Source organism: Bos indicus x Bos taurus, chromosome 20, assembly GCF_003369695.1.
Source record: "Bos indicus x Bos taurus breed Angus x Brahman F1 hybrid chromosome 20, Bos_hybrid_MaternalHap_v2.0, whole genome shotgun sequence".
In the NCBI taxonomy this organism is placed as follows: domain Eukaryota; kingdom Metazoa; phylum Chordata; class Mammalia; order Artiodactyla; family Bovidae; genus Bos; species Bos indicus x Bos taurus.
The window spans coordinates 23,358,295-23,378,396 of record NC_040095.1 but is presented as its reverse complement, the minus strand read 5'-3'; the positions used below and the strand labels follow the sequence as shown (position 1 = coordinate 23,378,396).

Genomic DNA, 20,102 nt, shown 5'->3' with positions numbered 1-20,102 from the left:
TTCTGATTTGGGGGAAACGTTTCTCCTTAAATGGGCTACAGCAATAGTAGAGAGTTCTAAACTTAAATGTTGATAAATTCACTTCAAAAGCAAGTAAACAAACAAACTATGAGAAACCCAAAAGTCAAGTCTAAGTTGACAATCAGCTTGAAAACAAAACAGGGATTTCAATCCCTAAATTAGATGGTAGAGGCTTCCCTGGTGGCTCAGATGCTAAAGAATCTGCCTGCAACACGGGAGATTTGGTTTCGATCCCTGGGTTGGGAAGATCCCCTAGAGAAAGAATGGCTACCTAGTCCAGTACTCTTGCCTGGAAAATCCCACAGACAGAGGAGCCTGGCAGGCTACAGTCCCTGGGGTTGCAAAGAGTCAGACACGACTGGGGCGACTAGCACTGTCACTAACACTTTCATTAGGCTATGGAACTACTGGAACCTGGATTATGGAGACTGCTTCCAGCGCTTTAAGAGTTTCTAACTGTGTAGGGGTAAACAAGGGGAAGACGAAAACACCTCCAGAGAAGTTTCAACGTCTCTTCTCTAGTTCTTGAAGCTCTAGGGCCCATCCCAGGCTAGACTTCAGTCACCCTTTGAGTTGCCCGGTGGTCTTGTGAGGTGTGAACAGAAATGGACCAGGCAACCCCCATATTCATAACAATGGGTAGGTGTCTCACAGAGTGATGTTTGAAAGTCATTCCACCCTCAGCTTACTCAGTATTACTCAAGAAGAAAGAAGTTTTGCAAAACACAAAATCTTGGAAGGCCAAAATGGTTGTGTCAGAGAGCTATGTATCCATATAAAGAGGGACAGCTACCATTTCATGGATAGTCTTTAGTCTGTATACCACCTGATCAGCATATTATTTTGGGCAGGCTTTCTGCAAAGATGTATAGCTTAGCAAACTGGGGAAAATCGGCAAAGATGCAAGGGCTTCCTGATGAGAGAGTTTCCCCCTTCTGCTTCCCTGTTCTTATAGCACTGCATACACATCTGAAATATAGCATCTACTACCCTATATTGTAATCATCATTAATTTTTATTATAAAGGAATCTATATTTATGATATGAGGATATCAACTGGAAAGAAAATATTCTTGCACACTCCGAAGTAGTCAAGGTTAATAGTTCTTCTATTATGTTGGTCTTCTAATTTTTCTATATCCAAGTTGGTCCCTACTACTAGACTATGACATCCCTGAGACAAGGACTGTGTCTTCACCTTTATATCCCCAATGTGTGCATGCGTGCAAAGCCGCTTCAGTTGTGTCTGACTCTGTGTGATCCTATGGACTGCAGCCTGCCAGGCTCCTCTGTCCGTGGGATTCTCCAGGCAAGAATACTGGAATGGATTCCCATGCCTTCTTCCAGGGGCTCTTTCTGACCCAGGGATCGAATCTGCATTTCTTACATCTCTTGCACTGGCAGGTAAGTTCTTTACCACTAGCGCCACCTGGGAAGCCCTATATCCCAATACCCAGGACAATACCTGGCACACAGCAGGAACTCAGTAAATACAGATAAAAATAATCATGTTGTCTACAATTATTAAGTGCTTCTAGGTACTAGGCTCTGTACAAAGCAGAGTACATACATTATCTCATTTAAAGTAGGTATAATCCTTTTCTTCATTTTATAGATAAATAAATTAGTGCAGAGAGGTTACAACACTTGTTCATGGTTACACAGTCAGTAGTTGGTGAAGTCAATATTCAAACCAAAGACTTTTTGGCTCCAAACTACATGCCCTTAGCTACTACAATGGAGAGTTAACCAGTTGAATAATACCTTTGTGTCACAGTTAATAAACAATAGGAAAGAAAACAGTGAAAGAGAGGTACCAAATAACGAGTAACAAAAGATAACAATAAAGTACACATACAGATGCAAGAGAAATAACAATGATTAGAAAAGATCTATTTCTCAGTGATTTAAATGTACATTCAGTAGAACTATGTCAAGAGTTGTAAAATAACTGTTTTCATCTGAAAATACTCTAATGAAAGAAATGATGTTTTAATATAAAAGCAGCTGAGGTTGAGCACGATCCTGGGAAACATGCCACCTATGAATAGCATGCACACATGTGTGCTTTGAACCCAAGCCATCACTATTCTAGGCCTGGAGATATGGCCTCTTAGAAGCCTCTTTAATGGAAAACGGCAGAAAAAAACCCATCTTTTAGAAAATGAGGCTCAAAGTAAAAAATATTTTTAAAAATCAGCACAAGTGACCATAAGAACTGGTAAATGTGTCAAGAACCCTGTACATTAATAAAGTAACTTACTCTGCCTCACAAATAAGCAGCAGCTGGCAGGGCTGGCAGTACAGAAGTAATGACAGGAAGGATGCCAAGTGGGGCACAAGTGGGCCTGGGAGCACATTCTGTTTCTCAAAAATGGTTTATAATCTTTCTGTTCCACATACTTTTCATAGTGACTATCCAGCGGAGCATTTACTGAAAAAGAGACAGGCCTACCCCAAACATTTACATAAAAAGTACTGCAGACATACATATAGTTGAGTAAACTACACAAGATTCATAAGAAGAGAAAAGTAAATAACAAGATATGAGCACCTTGAATAGTTTTAAAAGAAGTAAGCAGGGAATAAAACTAAATAAAGATAGGCAAAACAAAACAAGCATGGTATAGCTTCTGATTCAAACATGATGAGGAAATAGGAAGAGGGTGGTCCACAGATCCAGGATGGTTATAGAGCAAATATATTCTGATGATGAGGAATGAGTTGGATGATCTTCAACTCTACAACTTTCTTTGGGGTAAGGTATGTCTTACTAAAGAACAGAAACTATATCTCATTTAGTTACATAGGTAAAAATATGTTTAGTGAAAAGAAAACCTCATGAAATTATGTCAAATTTGGAAAACCTGGAAAATTTGAGCACTACCCCTGTTTAGGAGCCTCACTATTCTTTACAAATGTCTTCAGATCCAAGTACAACTATAGTTTATATAGATGAGAATGAGGCTTTTTCTATTCTTATGTTTTCTTTTCTATTTTCAAAGTTTTTTTCTTTTTTTTTTTTTACTGATCTCTGAATGACTAACCCAAAATCAACATTAAAAATTCCAAGTTCCTGACAAGCTTCACATTTTCTGCCTTAAATCTCAAGAAAACATTATATCATGGTATTAACAAAACTTCAGTGACTCAAATTACTTACTGAAACCTCCTTGAATAAATCAAATGACAAAGTTTTCTCAGAATATAGTATGTATTTAGCTTAATTTATACAACGAAAAATGAAAAGTGTTAGTCACTCAGCTGTGTCCGACTCTTTGTGACCCCACAGACTGTAGCTCGCCAGACTCCTTTGTCCATGGAATTCTCCAGGTAAGAATACTAGAGTGGATAGCCATTCCCTTCCCCAGGGGATCTTCTAACCCAGGGATTGAACCTGCATCTCCTGCACTGCAGGCAGATTCTTTACTGCTGAGTCACTGGGGAAGCATTTTATACACTGGTTTCAACCAATTAAGACAGTAAGAAGACATCATCCATTTAAACTTTTACTTCTAAGCCTTTAAAAAACTATTTTCCACAAGTGACTAAAGTTGAGCCAAATTTTATTACCTGAACCTCACATACTAGTTCTACAAAATGCTAGTCCCCCAACTCAGTAGAAACAAGAACTCATTTATGGTTGTTTACATATGGAATACAGATTGCAAGGTCCATTGAGTGATACAGTATGAAAGGCAGGACTCTTCCTATGTACTTTGGGGACCATAAGACAGAAATATTTACCTCTCTATTCAGTCTGCTTCTCGCACTGAGGAATGCATACCTTCAGATAAGCTGATGTGAATTTCAAGAAAAGCTATTCCTCTTAAAAATTTTCAGGACCAAAACTAGGTATAGACAGTCTTCTCTTTCTATGGGAGTATGAGATTGTGTCATGGGGGTTACCTGGTGGCTCAGAAGGTAAGGAGTCTGCCTGCAATGCAGGAGACCTGGTTTTGGTCCCTGGCTCGGGAAGATCCCCTGGAAAAGGGAATGGCAAACCACTCTAGTATTCTTGCCTGGAGAATCCCTGTGGACAGAGGAGACTGGTGGGCTGCAATTCCTGGGGTCGCAAAGAGTTGGACACGACTAAGCGACATGAGACTGTGAAAGTGCCCCAACACCTCTTTGAGGAAGATGCCTTTGCAGCTGCAGCACTGTTGGGGTCGGCCGGCTCCTCCCTCATGCTGTTCACTCACTGGGAACAGGTGAGTCAGGAAGCTGCGTTGCAGCCAAGGCTTGCAAATACTGGGGAGATACCTCACCAGGAAGAATTACAGGAAAACACCTCACCGAGGAAGAATTACTCCAACCAGCCACAACATAAAATCTCTGGAGAAGGGGTGTGCGGACTAGATCAGAGGCACAAAGGAAAATAATCTAAAAGTGAAAGGACCAGTTCAGATGCCAATCAAGACTCTGGGAGTCACTAGGAAAAAAACTTCTTGAGGTGAAGGTTTCTAAGGTGTTAAGATTTTCTGAAGTTGATTCCAGATGAGGATCCATAAGTGATTCATTGACTTGTACAGTCCTTCCTGCATTGGCAGGTGGATTCTTTACCACGGTACCACCTGGGAAGCCCCCAGTTACTACTTTATGCAAGTTGAAATCCTGTGGTAACCTAAATTTGAACCATGTTGTTAGGGGGAGCTGATAAAATCTAACTAAGCCACAAGCAACTGAAATTCATGCATATGGGAACTGTACAAAGTGAAGTCTGCCTGTAACTTAACTCATTGTTTTAAGACTGTTTTCTAGTAAGACAAACTAATTATGAGTACAATAAAAATATACATGAGTGTTTAGGATAAGATATGAGATTCCACTAAAATTGTTTTCTTCACCCCCAGATTCTCAGGTATACAAGGTGTTCTCTCTCATTAAGGGGACTTTGGTGGTGAAGTTTGAGAAACACAGCCTTATGGATAGAATGACCCAAAACATGAGAATCCAACTTCACAAAATTGGTTTCTGTGGTACTTGGTTTAAATTAGCATTAGAGATCAGTTGAGTAGGATAGAAAGGTATCCTGGCTGAAACCAAAGTATACACTGTTAACTACATACACTATTCCTGTGATGATACAAAAGATATCTTCCACGTATCTCGAAACTTCCTAAAATTTGTGATTGGCAGCTTAGTTCAAGTGGCAAGTAGTCAGGAAATTTGTGAAGAAGGTGAGAGGGATTTAAAAGTAAAAGCCATAAAGTATATTCTCAATTTTTCCTTTACACTCCAAAGTTCCAAATGTTCATTTAGGATAGTAAGATTTTCTTCCTATTCCCTCCAAAGATTTAAAACTGTTTATGACAGAAGTACAATAATATTAAACATTTCTAAAATAAAAACTGAATCTAAAGTGTGAGGGTAATAGAAAAAGAAAAAAACTGCAAAAATACATTTGCCTAGGAAAAGTTATAGAAAATGGTAAGAGACCTTAATTCTTAAGTTTTCCAAAAGTCAAAGCAAAAATAGAAACAAGAATAGTTATATGACCCTTATTATCAAATAATGAGTTCATTAAGGAAATGTTTTCCTAGCCTTGAACAGAGAAAATTTTCTGTCTACTGTCTTTACATAAAGGATGCTGAGCAATTTAACAAAGAATATCTCAATTACAGTTCTTATAAAACAATGAAGCAACATTAAACACATGGCTTTCTTGTATTACTATGAACCCTTGATAAAAGCTGCTTTTAATATTAAAATCTAGTACAGTGATGAGAGAAGAGAGAAAGAAAGAACTGATGTGGTTGAGTTATTTATTGTTCAGAGAGTCTAACTTGTCAATATCATACAAAGAAATCTTGGAGAAGACTTAATATGTTCACATTGCAAGACAAATTTAAAGGCACTAGAAAAAGCATGAAGGATATTCTCTCCTGTTAGCAGAAAGATCCACAGTTGCAAAGGGTCAGACATGACTGAGTGACTAACACTTTCACCTTTCAATAATTGTATAGACTCCTATTAGAACTTCATCATGATTTTCGTTTATATGGTTAGAAGCTATCAAGCCAAATTCAAATTTTACTAACAAGGCCACAGGTAACTGGTTAAGTTCTGCTTTCTTTGGGTTTAGTTTGCTCTTTTTTCCCCCAGTGTCTTAAGGTAGAAGGTTAGATTACTGATTTGAGATTTTTTTTTAATGTAGGTATTTACAGCCATAAATTTCTCTCTAAGCACAGTTTTAGTGCATCCCATATATTTTGATATGTTTTATCTTGTAGTGAACTCCGGGAGTTGGTGATGGACAGGGAGGCCTGGCGTGCTGTGATTCATGGGGTCGCAAAGAGTTGGACATGACTGAGCGACTGATCTGATCTGATCTTCATTTTCAGTAATCTCAAAGTACTTCCCTAATTTTTCTTGTAATTTTTTCCCTTGAACTCATTAGTTAGGAGTATGTTGTTTAATTTCCACATATTTGTCAGTTTCTCAGATTTCTTTCTGGTATTGATTTCTAATTTCATTGTGGTCAAAGAACATACTTGGTATGATTTCAGTCCTTTCAAGTGTATTATGACTTGTTCTGTGACTCAGCATATGGTCAGTCTTGGTAAATGTTTCATGTGTTTTTGAAAAGAATGTGAATTCTGCTGTTGTTTAAGACTTTTATAAATGCCTGGTAGGCTGATAGTGTTTTTCATGCTTTCGATATCTTTACTTATTGTCCATTTGCTCCATCAATTATTAAGGGAGGGTTGATGAAATCACTAATTATTAATATAATTGTGGATTTCTCTACTTCTTACAGTTAAGACAGTTGCTGTTTCCTTTACTTGGAAGCTCTGTTACTGGGAGCATACATGTTTAAGATAATTATGTCTTCTTGATGAACTGGTCCTTAAAGATCATCATATAATGTTCCTCTTTATCTTTGGCAATACTCCTTGTTCTGAAGTCTGCTTTGTCTGATATTAAAATAGCCTCTCCATCTCTCTTACGCTTAGTGTCTTCATGATCTCTTTATATGTAAAGTAAGTTTCTTGTAGACAGTATATAATTAGGTTTTGCTTTTAATCAGACTGACAATCTCTTTTAATTGTAGTATTTAGACCATTTTTAATGTAAGTATCAACACAACTGGGTTGAATCTATTATCTTTCTATTTGTTTTCTATCCAGTAGTCATATATGGCTGTGAGAGCTGGACCACAAAAAAAGCTGAGCACCAAAGAAATGACTCTTTCGAATTGTGGTGCTGGAGAGAAGACTCATGAGAGACTCTTGGGTTGCAAGGAGATCAAACCAGTCAATCCTAAAGGAAATAAACCCTGAATATTAATTGGAAGGACTGATGTTGAAATTGAAGCTCCGATACTTTGGCTACCTGATGCTAAGAGCTGACTCATTGGGAAAGACCCTGATACTAGGAAAGATTGAAGACAACAGGAAAAGAAGGCGGCAGAGGATAAGTTGATTACATAGCATTACTAACTCAATAGACATGCATTTGAACAAACTCCGGGAGATAGCGAAGGACAGGGGAGTCTGGCATGCTGCAGTCCATGGGGTTGCAAAGAGTCGGACACAACTTAGTGACTGAACAACAACTCTCTTACACTTAATGTCTGCATGGTATATCTATATTTAAAGTAAGTTTCTTGTAGACAATATATAGCTTTTTTTTTTAGTCAGACTGACAATCTCTTTTAATTGTAGTATTTAGACCATTTTTAATGTAATTATTAATATGATTGAGTTTGAATCTATTGTCTTTCTATTTGTTTTCTATTTGTACCATATATTCTTTGTTTCCTTTTTCTTGTTTTCTTTTAGATCACTTGGGTATTTTTAAAGATCTCACCACTAATGGCTACCAGCTATACATCTTTTTTTTTTTCCTTTTTTTAGTGAGTGCTCTAGAGCAAACTATTATGGCCCATGGATGAAATATGGCCAACTGTCTGTTTTAGTAAATATAATTTTCTTGTAACACAGGCACTACCCACTTGCTTACATATTATTTATAGTTACTTTTCGTGCCACAATAGTAGAGTTGGGTAATTGCAATCCCATGGCCCATAAAGTCTAAGATATTTACCACCTGAACCTTTAAAGAAGAAGTTTGCTGACCATTGTTTTGTGGTTTACATTTAAAAATTAAGGTTTAGTAACAAAAGTCAATTCCTCAGGTAATTACTCACATTATTTTCTTGGTTCTTGTTGTTCTTCAAGAGTGTGATAATACAATTATGAATAAAGAAAGCAAGGGTAAGCACCCCAGTCAGTTGTGGAAACTGAAATCTTATCTCTAGGAGAAAAAGAGAGAAGAAAAAACATGCATTAAAACTGACAACTGGAAAATGAGTACTAGTAGCTGAATAAAATGCCTTTATAAAGTTCCTCAAGGCTAACATTATACTTGAACAAATACTTGAAAAGGGAAAGAAGAGGAATCAAGAAATCATGCCTGTGGGGATACTTTATCATTTTTGGCCAAGCTTGGCAGCATGTGGGATCGAACCCATGCCCCCTGTGTTGGAAGCATGGAGTTGAAACCAGTGAACCACCAGGAAAGTCCATGTGAGGGTACTTTCTATTAGTTGTTTCTGTTTGAGGTCATACAACTAGTATGTTGCAGAGCAAGATCAAATTCAGGGTCTGAACGAAAAATGGGCAGAAGACCTGAATATACGTTTTTCAAAAAAAGATACACAGATAGTCAAAAGGCACATGAAAAAATGATCTACACTGCTAATCATCAGAGAAATTCAAATTAAAACCAAAATGTGATACTACCTTGCATCTCATACAAAATGGCTATCATCAAAACAGAACTACCATGTTGACCCAGTAATTCCACTACTGGGTATTTATCTGAAGAAAATGAAAACACTAATTTGAAAAGATAATGCATTCCAGTGTTCATAGCAGTTACTCTGAGGTGTTCCAACAATATAAGTTTAAAAAAAAGCCCCATTGAGACAGACCTCAACAGAAAGATACTTTCTAACAAGAAAAAGAATGATCACTTCAGATCAACAGCATTATACTTACATAATTATAACAAAGCTCCAATATTTTAGAAGATGATAAAATTATCATTTGTACATGATAGGCCTACCTCAAGAAATAAGAAAAATCTCAAATAAACATTTTTATACCTAAAGAAACTAGAAAAAGAACAAATAAATCCCAAAGTTAAAAGGAAGAGAAATAACAAAGATCAGCAAGAAATAAATGAAATAGGGATTAAAGAGATAATAGAAAAGATCAACAAAACTAAGAGCTGGCTTTTTTTGAAAGATAAAATAGATAAAACTTCAGCTAGATTAACCAAGAAAAAAAAGAGAGGATTCATATAAGTGAAACTACAAAGAGAAGACACCACAACTAATACAACAGAAATACCAAAGATCATGAGACTATGTGAACAATTATACACCAAAACACCAACAAATTGGACAATCTAGAAGGAATGAATAAATTCCTAAAAACATGCAAACTCCCAAGACTGAATCATGAAAAAACAGAAAATCTGAACAGACTAGAGATTGAATTAATAATTAAAACCTTCTCAACAAACAAAAGTCTAGGACTAGATAGCTTCTCTGTGAATTCTACCAATCAAGAATAGTATCCTTCTCAAGCTCTTCTAAAAAATAAAAGAGAAAAACACTTCCAAACTCATTTTACAAAGCCAGAATTAACCTGATACCAAAGCTAGACAAAGACACTACAAGAAAAGAAAATTACAGGCCAATGTCCCTGATGAACACAGATACAAAAATTCTCAATAAAATATTAGCAATCCAAGTTAAACAATTCATTAAAAGGATTACATACCATTATCAAGTGAGATTTATTCCAGGGATGCAAGTGTGGTTCAACATGTACAAATCAATCATTGTAATCAATGATACCACATTCAATCAATCAATACACCACATTAACAAATTAAAGAATGAGAATCATATGATCATTTCAATAGATGCAGAAAAAGCATTTTACAATAAGCTTAAGTCACTCAGTCATGTCTGACTCTGCGATCCCATGGACTGTTGTAGCCTGCCAGGCTCCTCTGTCCATGAGATTCTCCAGGCAAGAACACTGGAGTGGGTTGCCATTTCCTTCTCCGGGGCTCCTGTAGGGGAAATTAGAATTGGATGCCACAAGTCCAGGGGAGCCTCCTGGGCATGTTCATTATCAGAATGTTCCTCTCCTTTGTAAAGCATTTCTGACTGTTTAATTGTGAACCATTCAAGGGCCATTGCCCTTCTGATCTTAACATATCTAATATGCACCCCAAAGATCTTTCCCCTGGTACACATGAAATATTTCCCATTTTTATAAGCTTTATAACACCAAAACACAAAAGATGCAGACAAATTCCAAGAAAAACGGCACAGATTCCAGCATCGATGAATATAGATGAACTGATTCCCTGATCCTATAAAACAAATGAACTAATTGCAACTAGGCTACCCACCCCCTCAAGAACTAGCTTCCAAATGAACCAGTTCCAACTGGACCAGTTCCCAAATCAGGTAAATAAATGTACCCTACAAATGAGCTAATATCAACTAGGGTGGGCCTGCCCCATTAGAACTAGTTCTCAACGAACCGGCTCAGAGTAGAGTCCAACAATACCTCCCCTTTGCAAATGGGTACCCAACCAAATTGGCTTGTCCTGTAAAGGAAAAGCCCAGATTGATGGGAAAAAATGTTTGCAGTGTGCACACTGGAGGGACTTACCCTCCAAAATCGAGCCTGAACACCAATTTATGATATTAACTCTCAAATAACTGGGTATGGAGGGAAAGTACCTCAACATAATAAAGGCCATATATAAGACAAACCCAGAACTAATACCACATTCAATGATGATAAGCTAAAAACTTTTCCTCCAAGAACAGGAATAAGACAAGGATGACTACTCTTGCCATTTTTATCCAACACAGTATTGAAAGTCTTAGAGCAAGAAAAGAAATAAAAGGCATCAAAATTGGAAAGGAAGAAATAAAACTGTCTCCATTTGTTGAGGATATAATACTATATACAGAAAACCCTAAGAATGCCACCAAAAAATTTTTAGAACCAATACACAAAATCAGAAAACTTGGGGGGTATTATTTCAACATACAAAATCTGTTGTGTTTCTATACACTAATAACAAACTATCAGAAGAAATTAAGAAAACAATCCCATTTATAGTAGCATCAAAAAGAATAAAATACCTAGATATAAATTTAGCCAAGGAGTTGAAAGACCTATAAAATCTGTAAGACATGATGAAAGAAATTGAAGACACAAATAAATGGAAAGTGACTCCAAGTTCATGAATCGGAAGAATCAATATTGTTAAAATGTCTATACTACCCAAAACAATCTACACATTCAATGCAATCTCCATCAAAATTTCAATGACATTTTTCACAGAAATAGAACAAACAGTCCTGAAATGTGTATAGAAACATAAAAGACTCCAAGCAGCTAAAGCAATCTTGGGAAAGAAGTATGAAGCTGGTGGCATCACACTTCCTGGTTTCAAACTTTATTACAAGATACAGTAATCAAAACAGCATGGTATTGACAAAGAACAGACACATAGATCAGTGGAACAGAGTGCTCAGAAATAAATCCACACACATACAGCTGATTAATTTATGACAAAGAAGTCAAGAATATACAATGGGGGAAGAATAGCCTCTTCAATAAATGCTATTGGAAAAACCGGGAGACACATGCAAAAGAATGAAACTGGGCCCCCCTATCTTAAACCATACACAAAGATCAACTCTAAATGGATTAAAAACTTGAAAGTAAGACCTGAAACCATAAAACCCTGAGAAGAAAACATGGGCAGGACGGTAAGCTCCATGATACTGATCTTGGCAGTGATATTTTTCACGACAAAAGCAAAGGCAACAAAAACAAAAATAAACAAATGGAACCATATCAACCTAACAAGCTTCTGTAGAGCAAAGGAAACCATTGACAAAATGAACAGGCAACCTACAAAATGGGAGAAAGTGTTTGCAAATCATGTACTGGATAAACAGCTAATAATCAAAATATATAAATAACTCATATAACTCAATAGCAAGAAAATAAACAATCTGATTGAAAACATGGGCAGAGAACTAAATATGGACATAACCAACTATAGTCAGTCAAAAAACAGACAAAATTAATCTTTGGGGTTAAAAGTTAGAACAGTGGTTATCTCTGCAGGGCAATACCAACTGGTAGGGAGAATGAGATGGATTTCTGGGGTGCTATTAATAGTAATTTCTGATTTTGAACAGGGTGCTGGTTATCTGATTTGTTCAGTTTGTGAAAATTAATCAAGCTGTACACTCAGGAACTGTGCACTTTTATTATAAATGTATGCTATACTTTAATTAAAAAGTTCAAAAGCAAAAACAACAAAAAATGTGGGGTATATATATACTATTTAAAGTACATGTGGTTACAAAATTATGTTTTTCTGGCTGCAGATTAACACAATGCTGCTATCAAATCACCCCATAATCCTTGAAAATCAGTGTCTGAGTCTCTTTTTGAAGTCAGTTTCAAAGCATTTAACAGCTTTTCATTTTAAAAATGTAATCTTAATTGCAGTCTTAAATTGTTAAAAGTTAAACAGTATCACAAGGTTTCTAACAAAAACCAGTTTCATACCTTTCACATTTCCCATCCTGAATCCTGTTTCCCAGAAGCAACTAATTGTAACTCTTTTTTTTTTTTTTTTAGATGTCAAATATTGTTAATTTTGCTTCACTGAGTGCTATATTTTTATATATTCCTTTACAGAATGTTGAAGTTTGTTTAGACAGGCACATACATTACTTTAATATCTCTTCTATCCTTTCAGCATATGTTTTCTCAAACAGCTTTATTGGTATTTAATTCATAGATGATATTTAATTCATATATCATGGTGCAGTGGTAAAGAATCTACTTACCAGTGCAGTAGACCCAGGTCTGATCCCTGGGCTGTAAGGATCCCCTAGTGGAGGAAATGACAACCAAATCCAGTATTCCTGCCTGGAAAATTCCATGGGCAGAGGAGCCTGGAGAGCTGCAGTCCATGGGGTTGCAAAGAGTCAGACACAACTGAGTGACTGAGCATGTACACTATCATACCATTCACCCATTTAGTTTACAAACTGGTAGTTTTTAGTATATTCAGAGTTGTATGACCAGCACCAGGATCAATTTACAACAGTTTACAAAGAAACTCCACATTCATTAGCCATCATTCCTCATTTCCACCTAAACCTCCCATCCCTAGTCAATCACTATTCTACTTTATGTCTCTGAAGATTTTCCTATTCTGAATATTTCATATGAAAGGACTCAGTCAATATGTGGACCTTTGAAACTGGGCTCTTTCACTTAGCATATATTCCAGCTTCATTCATGTTGTGGCATTAATTAGTACTTCCTTTCTTTTTATGACCAAATAATATTCCACTGTATGGATATACTACAATTTATCCATTCATTGATGAACATTTTGGTTGTTTCCCTTTTTGAACTATTGTGAATACTGCTTCACATGCAAGTATTTCTTTCAACACCCTTTTTCAGTTCTTTTAGATACATACCTAGGAGTGGAATTGCATGTTCATATGGTTATTCTGTGTTGAACTTTATAAGGAAGTGCCAAAGTATTTTCCATAGGACTGAACCTTATTACAATTCCACCAGCAATGTATAAGGGTACCAATTTTTCAACATCCTTGCCAACATTTCTTTTCCATTTGTTTAATTATAGCCATCTGAATGGGTGGAAGTGGTATCCCCGTAACTCTTTTAACTATTTAGCATATCTTAAATTTATAATCTATTTTTAAGTAATATGCTTATATTCCTTTTTCTTTACTTTTAAATTTTAGACATGAGCCATTGATTTTCCACCAGAAGGCTTTAGGACTTTTATATCACGATCACCCTTCACTTCCCCATGTCTTATTCCCCTAATATAATCATAATTCTGATTTTATAAAATCAAAGTTTTCATTTTTATGATTATTATCTGTTATTCACAGTTAAGCTATGGAATCTATTACTATTATTACACTCTTCTTTCTTATATAAAATACTTGTGTTGACCTGTATTATTGGAAGTCATAGGTGACTTTTTTCCTTTTCGGTTGCCTAATTTTCTAGTTAACACTAATTCTTCCCTAAAATCTCCAAAATAATGGAAAAACTCCACTCTATCTATATAACACATCAATAACCTTTTCCATTTTATTATTATTATTATTATTTTTAATGCCTCTTGGAGCCATCTGTCTACCTGCTATAATCTGGGCTGGCTGCTCCCTAGGCCTGCTGCACAGCTGTTTCCTAGGATTTCCCTTCACCATCATTCTGGGAATTTCTTGATAGTCTACTTCTTTTTGGTGAAGCACATTTTGCAGTATTTTCCTGAGAAAGAGTGCATGGAAGGTAAAATTTTGTGAGACTTTCCAAAAATACCTTTATTATATACTCTAACAGTTGGATGAGAGTATGGTGGGCTTTAGGATTTTAGGTCAAAATAATTTATTCTGAGACCTTTGATGACCTTCTATTGTCTTTTTCTTTCAGAGCTGTTGTTAAAAAGTCTGATACTCTTCTGATTCCAGACCTTTTGTACAGACTTGTGCTTAGTCCCTGAAAGCTCCTCTCTTTATCCCTGGTGTTGTGAAATTTCATAATGATACGCTTTGGTGTGGGTCTTATTCACAATGTTTTGGGCCCTTATGTATAGAAACACATGTTCTTCAGTTCTGAGGAAATTTCCTCACCATGTTCTCTCTTCTCTATGGTACTATTTTCAGTTGGATACTGGACCACCTAGATTAATTCTCTATTTCCTCATCTTTTCTGTCCTATATTTTTCCTTTCTTCCTTCCAGTCATCCATCCATCCATCCATCCACATTGTCTAGTCTTTTGAGAAGGTTAGCTTTATCTTCCAAATTTTCTTTGAATTCTTAATTTCTATCCATATTTTATTTCCAATGGTATTCAAATATTGTTTCATGGATATCACTGTCTTTTGTCACTTTGAGGATGTAATTTTTTAGAATTTTGCTTTTGTTCCCTCATTATTTTCCCTTTAGGTTCCTTTTTTTTATCTTTCTTGTTTTATTTTTATGTAAGAGGTTTTCCACAGATATCCAGTGATATTCAGTTATATTAACATTTAAAAGTGAAGCACTAAAAAAAAAAAAGCATACTTAGTGGACATCTAAATGGTCTGAGACAAGCAAGGTACCTGCCATTTCTTTGACAGAACCCAAATATCTGAGACTCCAGGTCTTCTTGGGCTTACTGGTTTCTCCTGAGGAGAACCCTCTATTTTCCTATGCTATCAGCATTCTGAGAGGCAAGGTGTAAGAAAAGAGAATTGGAGGGGTAGGAGGTGGGGTTTGGCCTCACCATTCAGCACATATGCTTTCACTTAACCCATTTTCAGAACTGAGTCTTATTCCTACCCTTCTGTTGAGCTTGGCAAACCGAAGTCCAGAGAGTATCTGATTTAGTTTCTTCCATCTCTTGCTAGATTGAAAAGGGAAGGGTGATGGATTATATCTAATTATTACTGATACAAACTTTCAAGGAATTCTCCCATTTTAAGCCCTTCTCCTTATCTTTGCTTTCAGAGTTCCCAAATGTCTCCACATACTGAGGCTTTCAAGGATTGTGTCATTCACATTGGCCCCCTCTCTACAGGTATTTACATTTCAGCTTTCTCTGCTTTGCTGTCAATTACCAACCACGTATCAGCTTTCTAGCTTCTAAAAATCTGTTGCTGTCTCTCGTTTGCTATTGTCTCTTCTGGAGAATTTCTTTGTGCTTGTTTTTTACATTTTTTAAAATATTGTTTTAATGGGATTTGGGAAGGAGTAGATATAAACCCATTTTCTCAGTTATTTATTGAGTACTCACTATATGCTAGAAGTATCATAGGTCTTGGGGATACAATAGAGAAGCATAAAAAGAACAAAGACTATTTCTCAGAGGGTGAACATTCTAGATACCCAGATAAAAATAAATAAATAAATACAGATATTTCATAACATCTGAACTTCCCAAATTCAAGAACCAAACAGATTTAGAAACATTTTTAGGTAAGTCTCTTGTTATCTTAATGTCTGCTACTTTCTATCTGAAACTCGGGAGCCAAGTTGATTAGAATAATGAATATGCCTCAATACTCCAACCAGTCAGAATCAGGAATTTAACATTTAGATAACCAGGGATACTTGCATATAAGATTTGGTAGTGATGACAGTTCTAAAGAAAACAAAGAACAAGAAGGTGTGAGAGGTGGTACAAAGTCAGGGAAAACCTCTCTAACAATACCAATCATGTAGAAACCTGAGAAAAAGGACATTTTATGTACAGGGAATACTGAGTGCAAAGACTCTGAGCTAGGAGCGTGCTTGGCAATTTTGTAGAGCAGCAAGGAAGGCAGTGTTGTGGAGTAGACTGAATGAATGGGAAAGTAATAGGGAATGAAATCAGAGAGAAAGCCAGGAGTCACATTCAACAGGGCCTATAGACAATGACAAAGACTTGCCTCTATTCTGAATAAGATGGGAAACCACTAGAGGCTTTTGAAGGTTGTGTCTTAAAAACAAACTCTGTCTGCTAGGTGTGGAACAGACTATGGAGGAGACAAAGTGGAAACAGTGAGGTTAGTTATGAGGCTACTTCAATAATCTGGCTGAGAGAGTAGGAGCTTAACATAGTTCTTTTTTGGTAGAAATGATAATAAATAATCATATTCTCAATTTATTTTGAAAGTAGAAGGTCAGTTGTGCAGATATTGGTGGAAGGGAAGTGGAAAAAAAGAACAGTTAAGTATGACTCCTAAGTGTTTGGCCTGGTCAAGTGGTAAACTGGGGCTACCATTTTCTGAGAATGAGAAGCCTGGGAGAAGAGCAGGTTAAGCAGGCTGGTGGGAGGGGGTGGATGAGGGAGAAAACAATTATTGGATTTTTGTAAATTAAGAATACAAAGTGGACATCCAAGAAGAAGCATATATGAGTATGGGTTTCAGTAGAGAGATCTGAGCTAGAGATAAAATTGGGATTGGTCATCATCTATGATGACAACATATGAAGCCAGGTGACTAGGTGACATTACTTAGGGAATAAAGGTAGAGAGAAGGGGGGTTTGTGTCTAAACCAGATGACTATCATTTAGAGGTCAGAGATAAGAAAAGGAACAGTTATGTAGAAGAGTCAAGAGAGAATAGGGTTTTAGAAGTTAAGTAAATAAAGTGTTTTAAGATGGAAGATGTGGCCAAATGTGCCCCATGCTGCTAATAGGTTGAGTAAGAAGAGGTATGGGATTTGGTCATGGGGTTTGGAAAGATGAAGTCACTGGTCATCAGGCATGGAGTGACTGGAGCAAAAGCCTAACAGAAGTGAGTCCAAGGCAAAATGGAAGAAGTGGAGACAGCACAGACAACTCTTACAAAGTTTTTCTTTAAAAAGAAATAACAGTTACAGGGAATGGGGTTATACGAGTTTTTGTTTTTAGACTGGGAAACATGTTTGTATACTAGTAGGAATAGTTCAGTAGGAAAAATCTGATAATGCATGGTTAAAAAACAAAGGATAACAGCAAAAAGTAAAGTCCTTGAGTAGGCAGGAAAGGATAGAAGGAAATACATGAGCAGGTTTTTCTTGTTATTTTTCCAATTACCTGGGAAGAAGTACTGAACTGAAAAATGAATTTTTAGAAACAAGAGTACATGAAGATTCAATTAGACCCAGAAGTTTATGAGAATTCCTCATCAGGACAATAAAGATTCACAGCCTCCAAGTTCTCTGATTTTTAATCAGCTTTTACTGAGAAAGATTTATGACATATTTTCTTTATTGAAAAATTCTTCAATCACAGTAAGTCTCAGAGCCATAAATATTTATAAAAACTCCTTTCAGTCCTCATGATTCTCCTTTCATATCATTTAGAAATGAAGCAAAGTGAAATAAATGGCTTGATAACTACTTAAATATGTTTCTCTTTTCCATCTTCTAAATAACTATTAATACTCTCCCTTTCTTTCATATTTATCTCTAATGTTCTATCATTAGCGGGAACTTTTATCACTAAGTCTAAATACAAATCATTATGAATCTACTTTTAGAAAATAGACTATTTTTATTAATCAGTGGAAGAAGTAGCTTAAAGTTGCCATTTTTATCACTATCCAATTTTAAATATAATCTGTGAGAGAAGGATGCCTTTCAAGCCCCAGTGCTTCCTTTATCCTGAATTTAAATAGACTTTTTAGTCTTTGTGGGCTTCTAATAGAAATTTAAAAAAATAAAGTTGATGCAGCCAGATGAACTAAAAATACATAACCATGGTAACATAAACAACGACTTCCAATGATCACCAACTCAGCACACTTGGAAAACTCAAGAATGTTGTAATAAATGAAACAAAGGAAGACAACTCTAATTGTAGGCTTTAGAGACAAACCTGAGAAATTGAATAAAGACTTGAAATCTACACTGCAAGAATCAACAGTTGAAGAATGGAAGGAAAGCAGTCTTCCTAAACCAACAACAGGATTTTGTACTACTTTCTTTTTATCAGTTTTTAAGATACAGGCATAATAGCCACTTGTATTTTCTAGTCTGTCTCCTCATTTAGCATTATCCGTTCATTGCTTTGGACTTCCCTGGTAGCTCAGCAGATAAAGAATCTGCCTGCAATGTAGAAGACCTGAGTTCGATTCCTGGGTTGGAAGGATTCCCTGGAGAAGGGTTAAGCTACCCACTCCAGTGTTCTTGGGCTTCCCTGGAGGCTCAGATGGTAAAGAATCCTGCCTACAATGCGGGACACCTGAGTCTGATCCTTCGGTTGAAAAGATGCCCTTCTATCATGTTCAAAATACTCTAAATTTGGGTGAAACAAAAAATTGCTATGGGGAAAAAAAAAGAAGAAAAAGAACACTTAATAATCACCATCTTAATTAGTCTGAAAAACATCAACATTAAAAGAAAAAACCCATAAAGGGAACAATGATGTTAATTACCAGCATTTAGTTCAGTTCAGTTGCTCAGTCACGTCCGACTCTTTGCAACCTCATGGAATGCAGTACGCCAGGCTTCCCTGTCCATCACCAACTCTTGAAGCTTGCTCAAACTCACGTCAATTGAGTAAGTGATGCCATCCAACCACCTCATCCTCTGTCATCCCTTTCTCCGCCTGCCTTCAATCTCTCCCAGCATCAAGGCCTTTTCCAATGAGTCAATTCATCACATCAGGTGGACAAAGTATTGGAGCTTCAGCTTCAGCATCAGCCCTTCCAATGAATATTCAGGTTTTGATTTCCTTTAGGATTGATTGGTTTGATCTCCTTGCAGTCCAAGGGACTCTCAAGAGTCTTCTAAAACATCACAGTTCAAAAGCAACAGTTCTTCAGCACACAGCTTTCTTTATGGTCCAATGCTCACATCCATACATGACCACTGGAAAAACCATAGCCTTGACTAAACAGTCCTTTGTTGGCAAAATAATGTCTCTGCTTTAGGTTGGTCATGGCTTTTCTTCCAAGGAGCAAGCATCTTTTGATTTCATGGCTGTAGTCACCATCTGCAGTGATTTTGGAGCACCCAAAATAAGGTCTGTCACTGTTTCCATTGTTTCCCCATCTATTTGCCATGAAGTGATGGGACCAGATGGCATGATCTTCATTTTCTGAATGTTGAGCTTTAAGCCAACTTTTTCACTTTCCTCTTTCACCTTCATCAAGAGGCTCTTTAGTTCCTCTTTGCTTTCTGCCATAAGGGTGGTGTTATCTGCATATCTGAGGTTACTGTTATTTCTTCTGGCAATCTTGATTCCAGCTTGTGCTTCATCCAGCCCAGCATTTTGCATGATGTACTCTACATATAAGTTAAATAAGCAGAGTGACAATATACAGCCTTGATGTATTCCTTTCCCAATATGGAACTAGTCCGTTGTACCATGTCCAGTTCTAACTATTCTTTCTTGACCTGCATACAGATCTCTCAGGAGGCAGGTCAGGTGGTCTGGTATTCCCATCTCTTGAAGAATTTTCCAGTTTGTTGTGATCTACACAGTCAAAAGCTTTGGTGTAGTCAAT

At 36.6% G+C, this 20,102-nt stretch overlaps 1 protein-coding gene across 10 annotated transcripts in view; it reads right to left on the bottom strand.

Moving 5' to 3' along the window:
- Window positions 1-20,102, bottom strand: part of SLC38A9 (solute carrier family 38 member 9) — a 101,581-nt gene that overhangs the window by 15,933 nt on the left and 65,546 nt on the right. For all 10 annotated transcript variants that reach the window (XR_003507151.1, XM_027519988.1, XM_027519993.1 and 7 more), the window contains one exon: window positions 8,174-8,280. Coding sequence is in view for 9 of the 10 variants with exons in the window: in XM_027519988.1 (XP_027375789.1) it covers window positions 8,174-8,280 (107 nt within the window). In the remaining variant the exon portion in view is untranslated. The remainder of the gene's footprint in view (window positions 1-8,173; window positions 8,281-20,102) is intronic.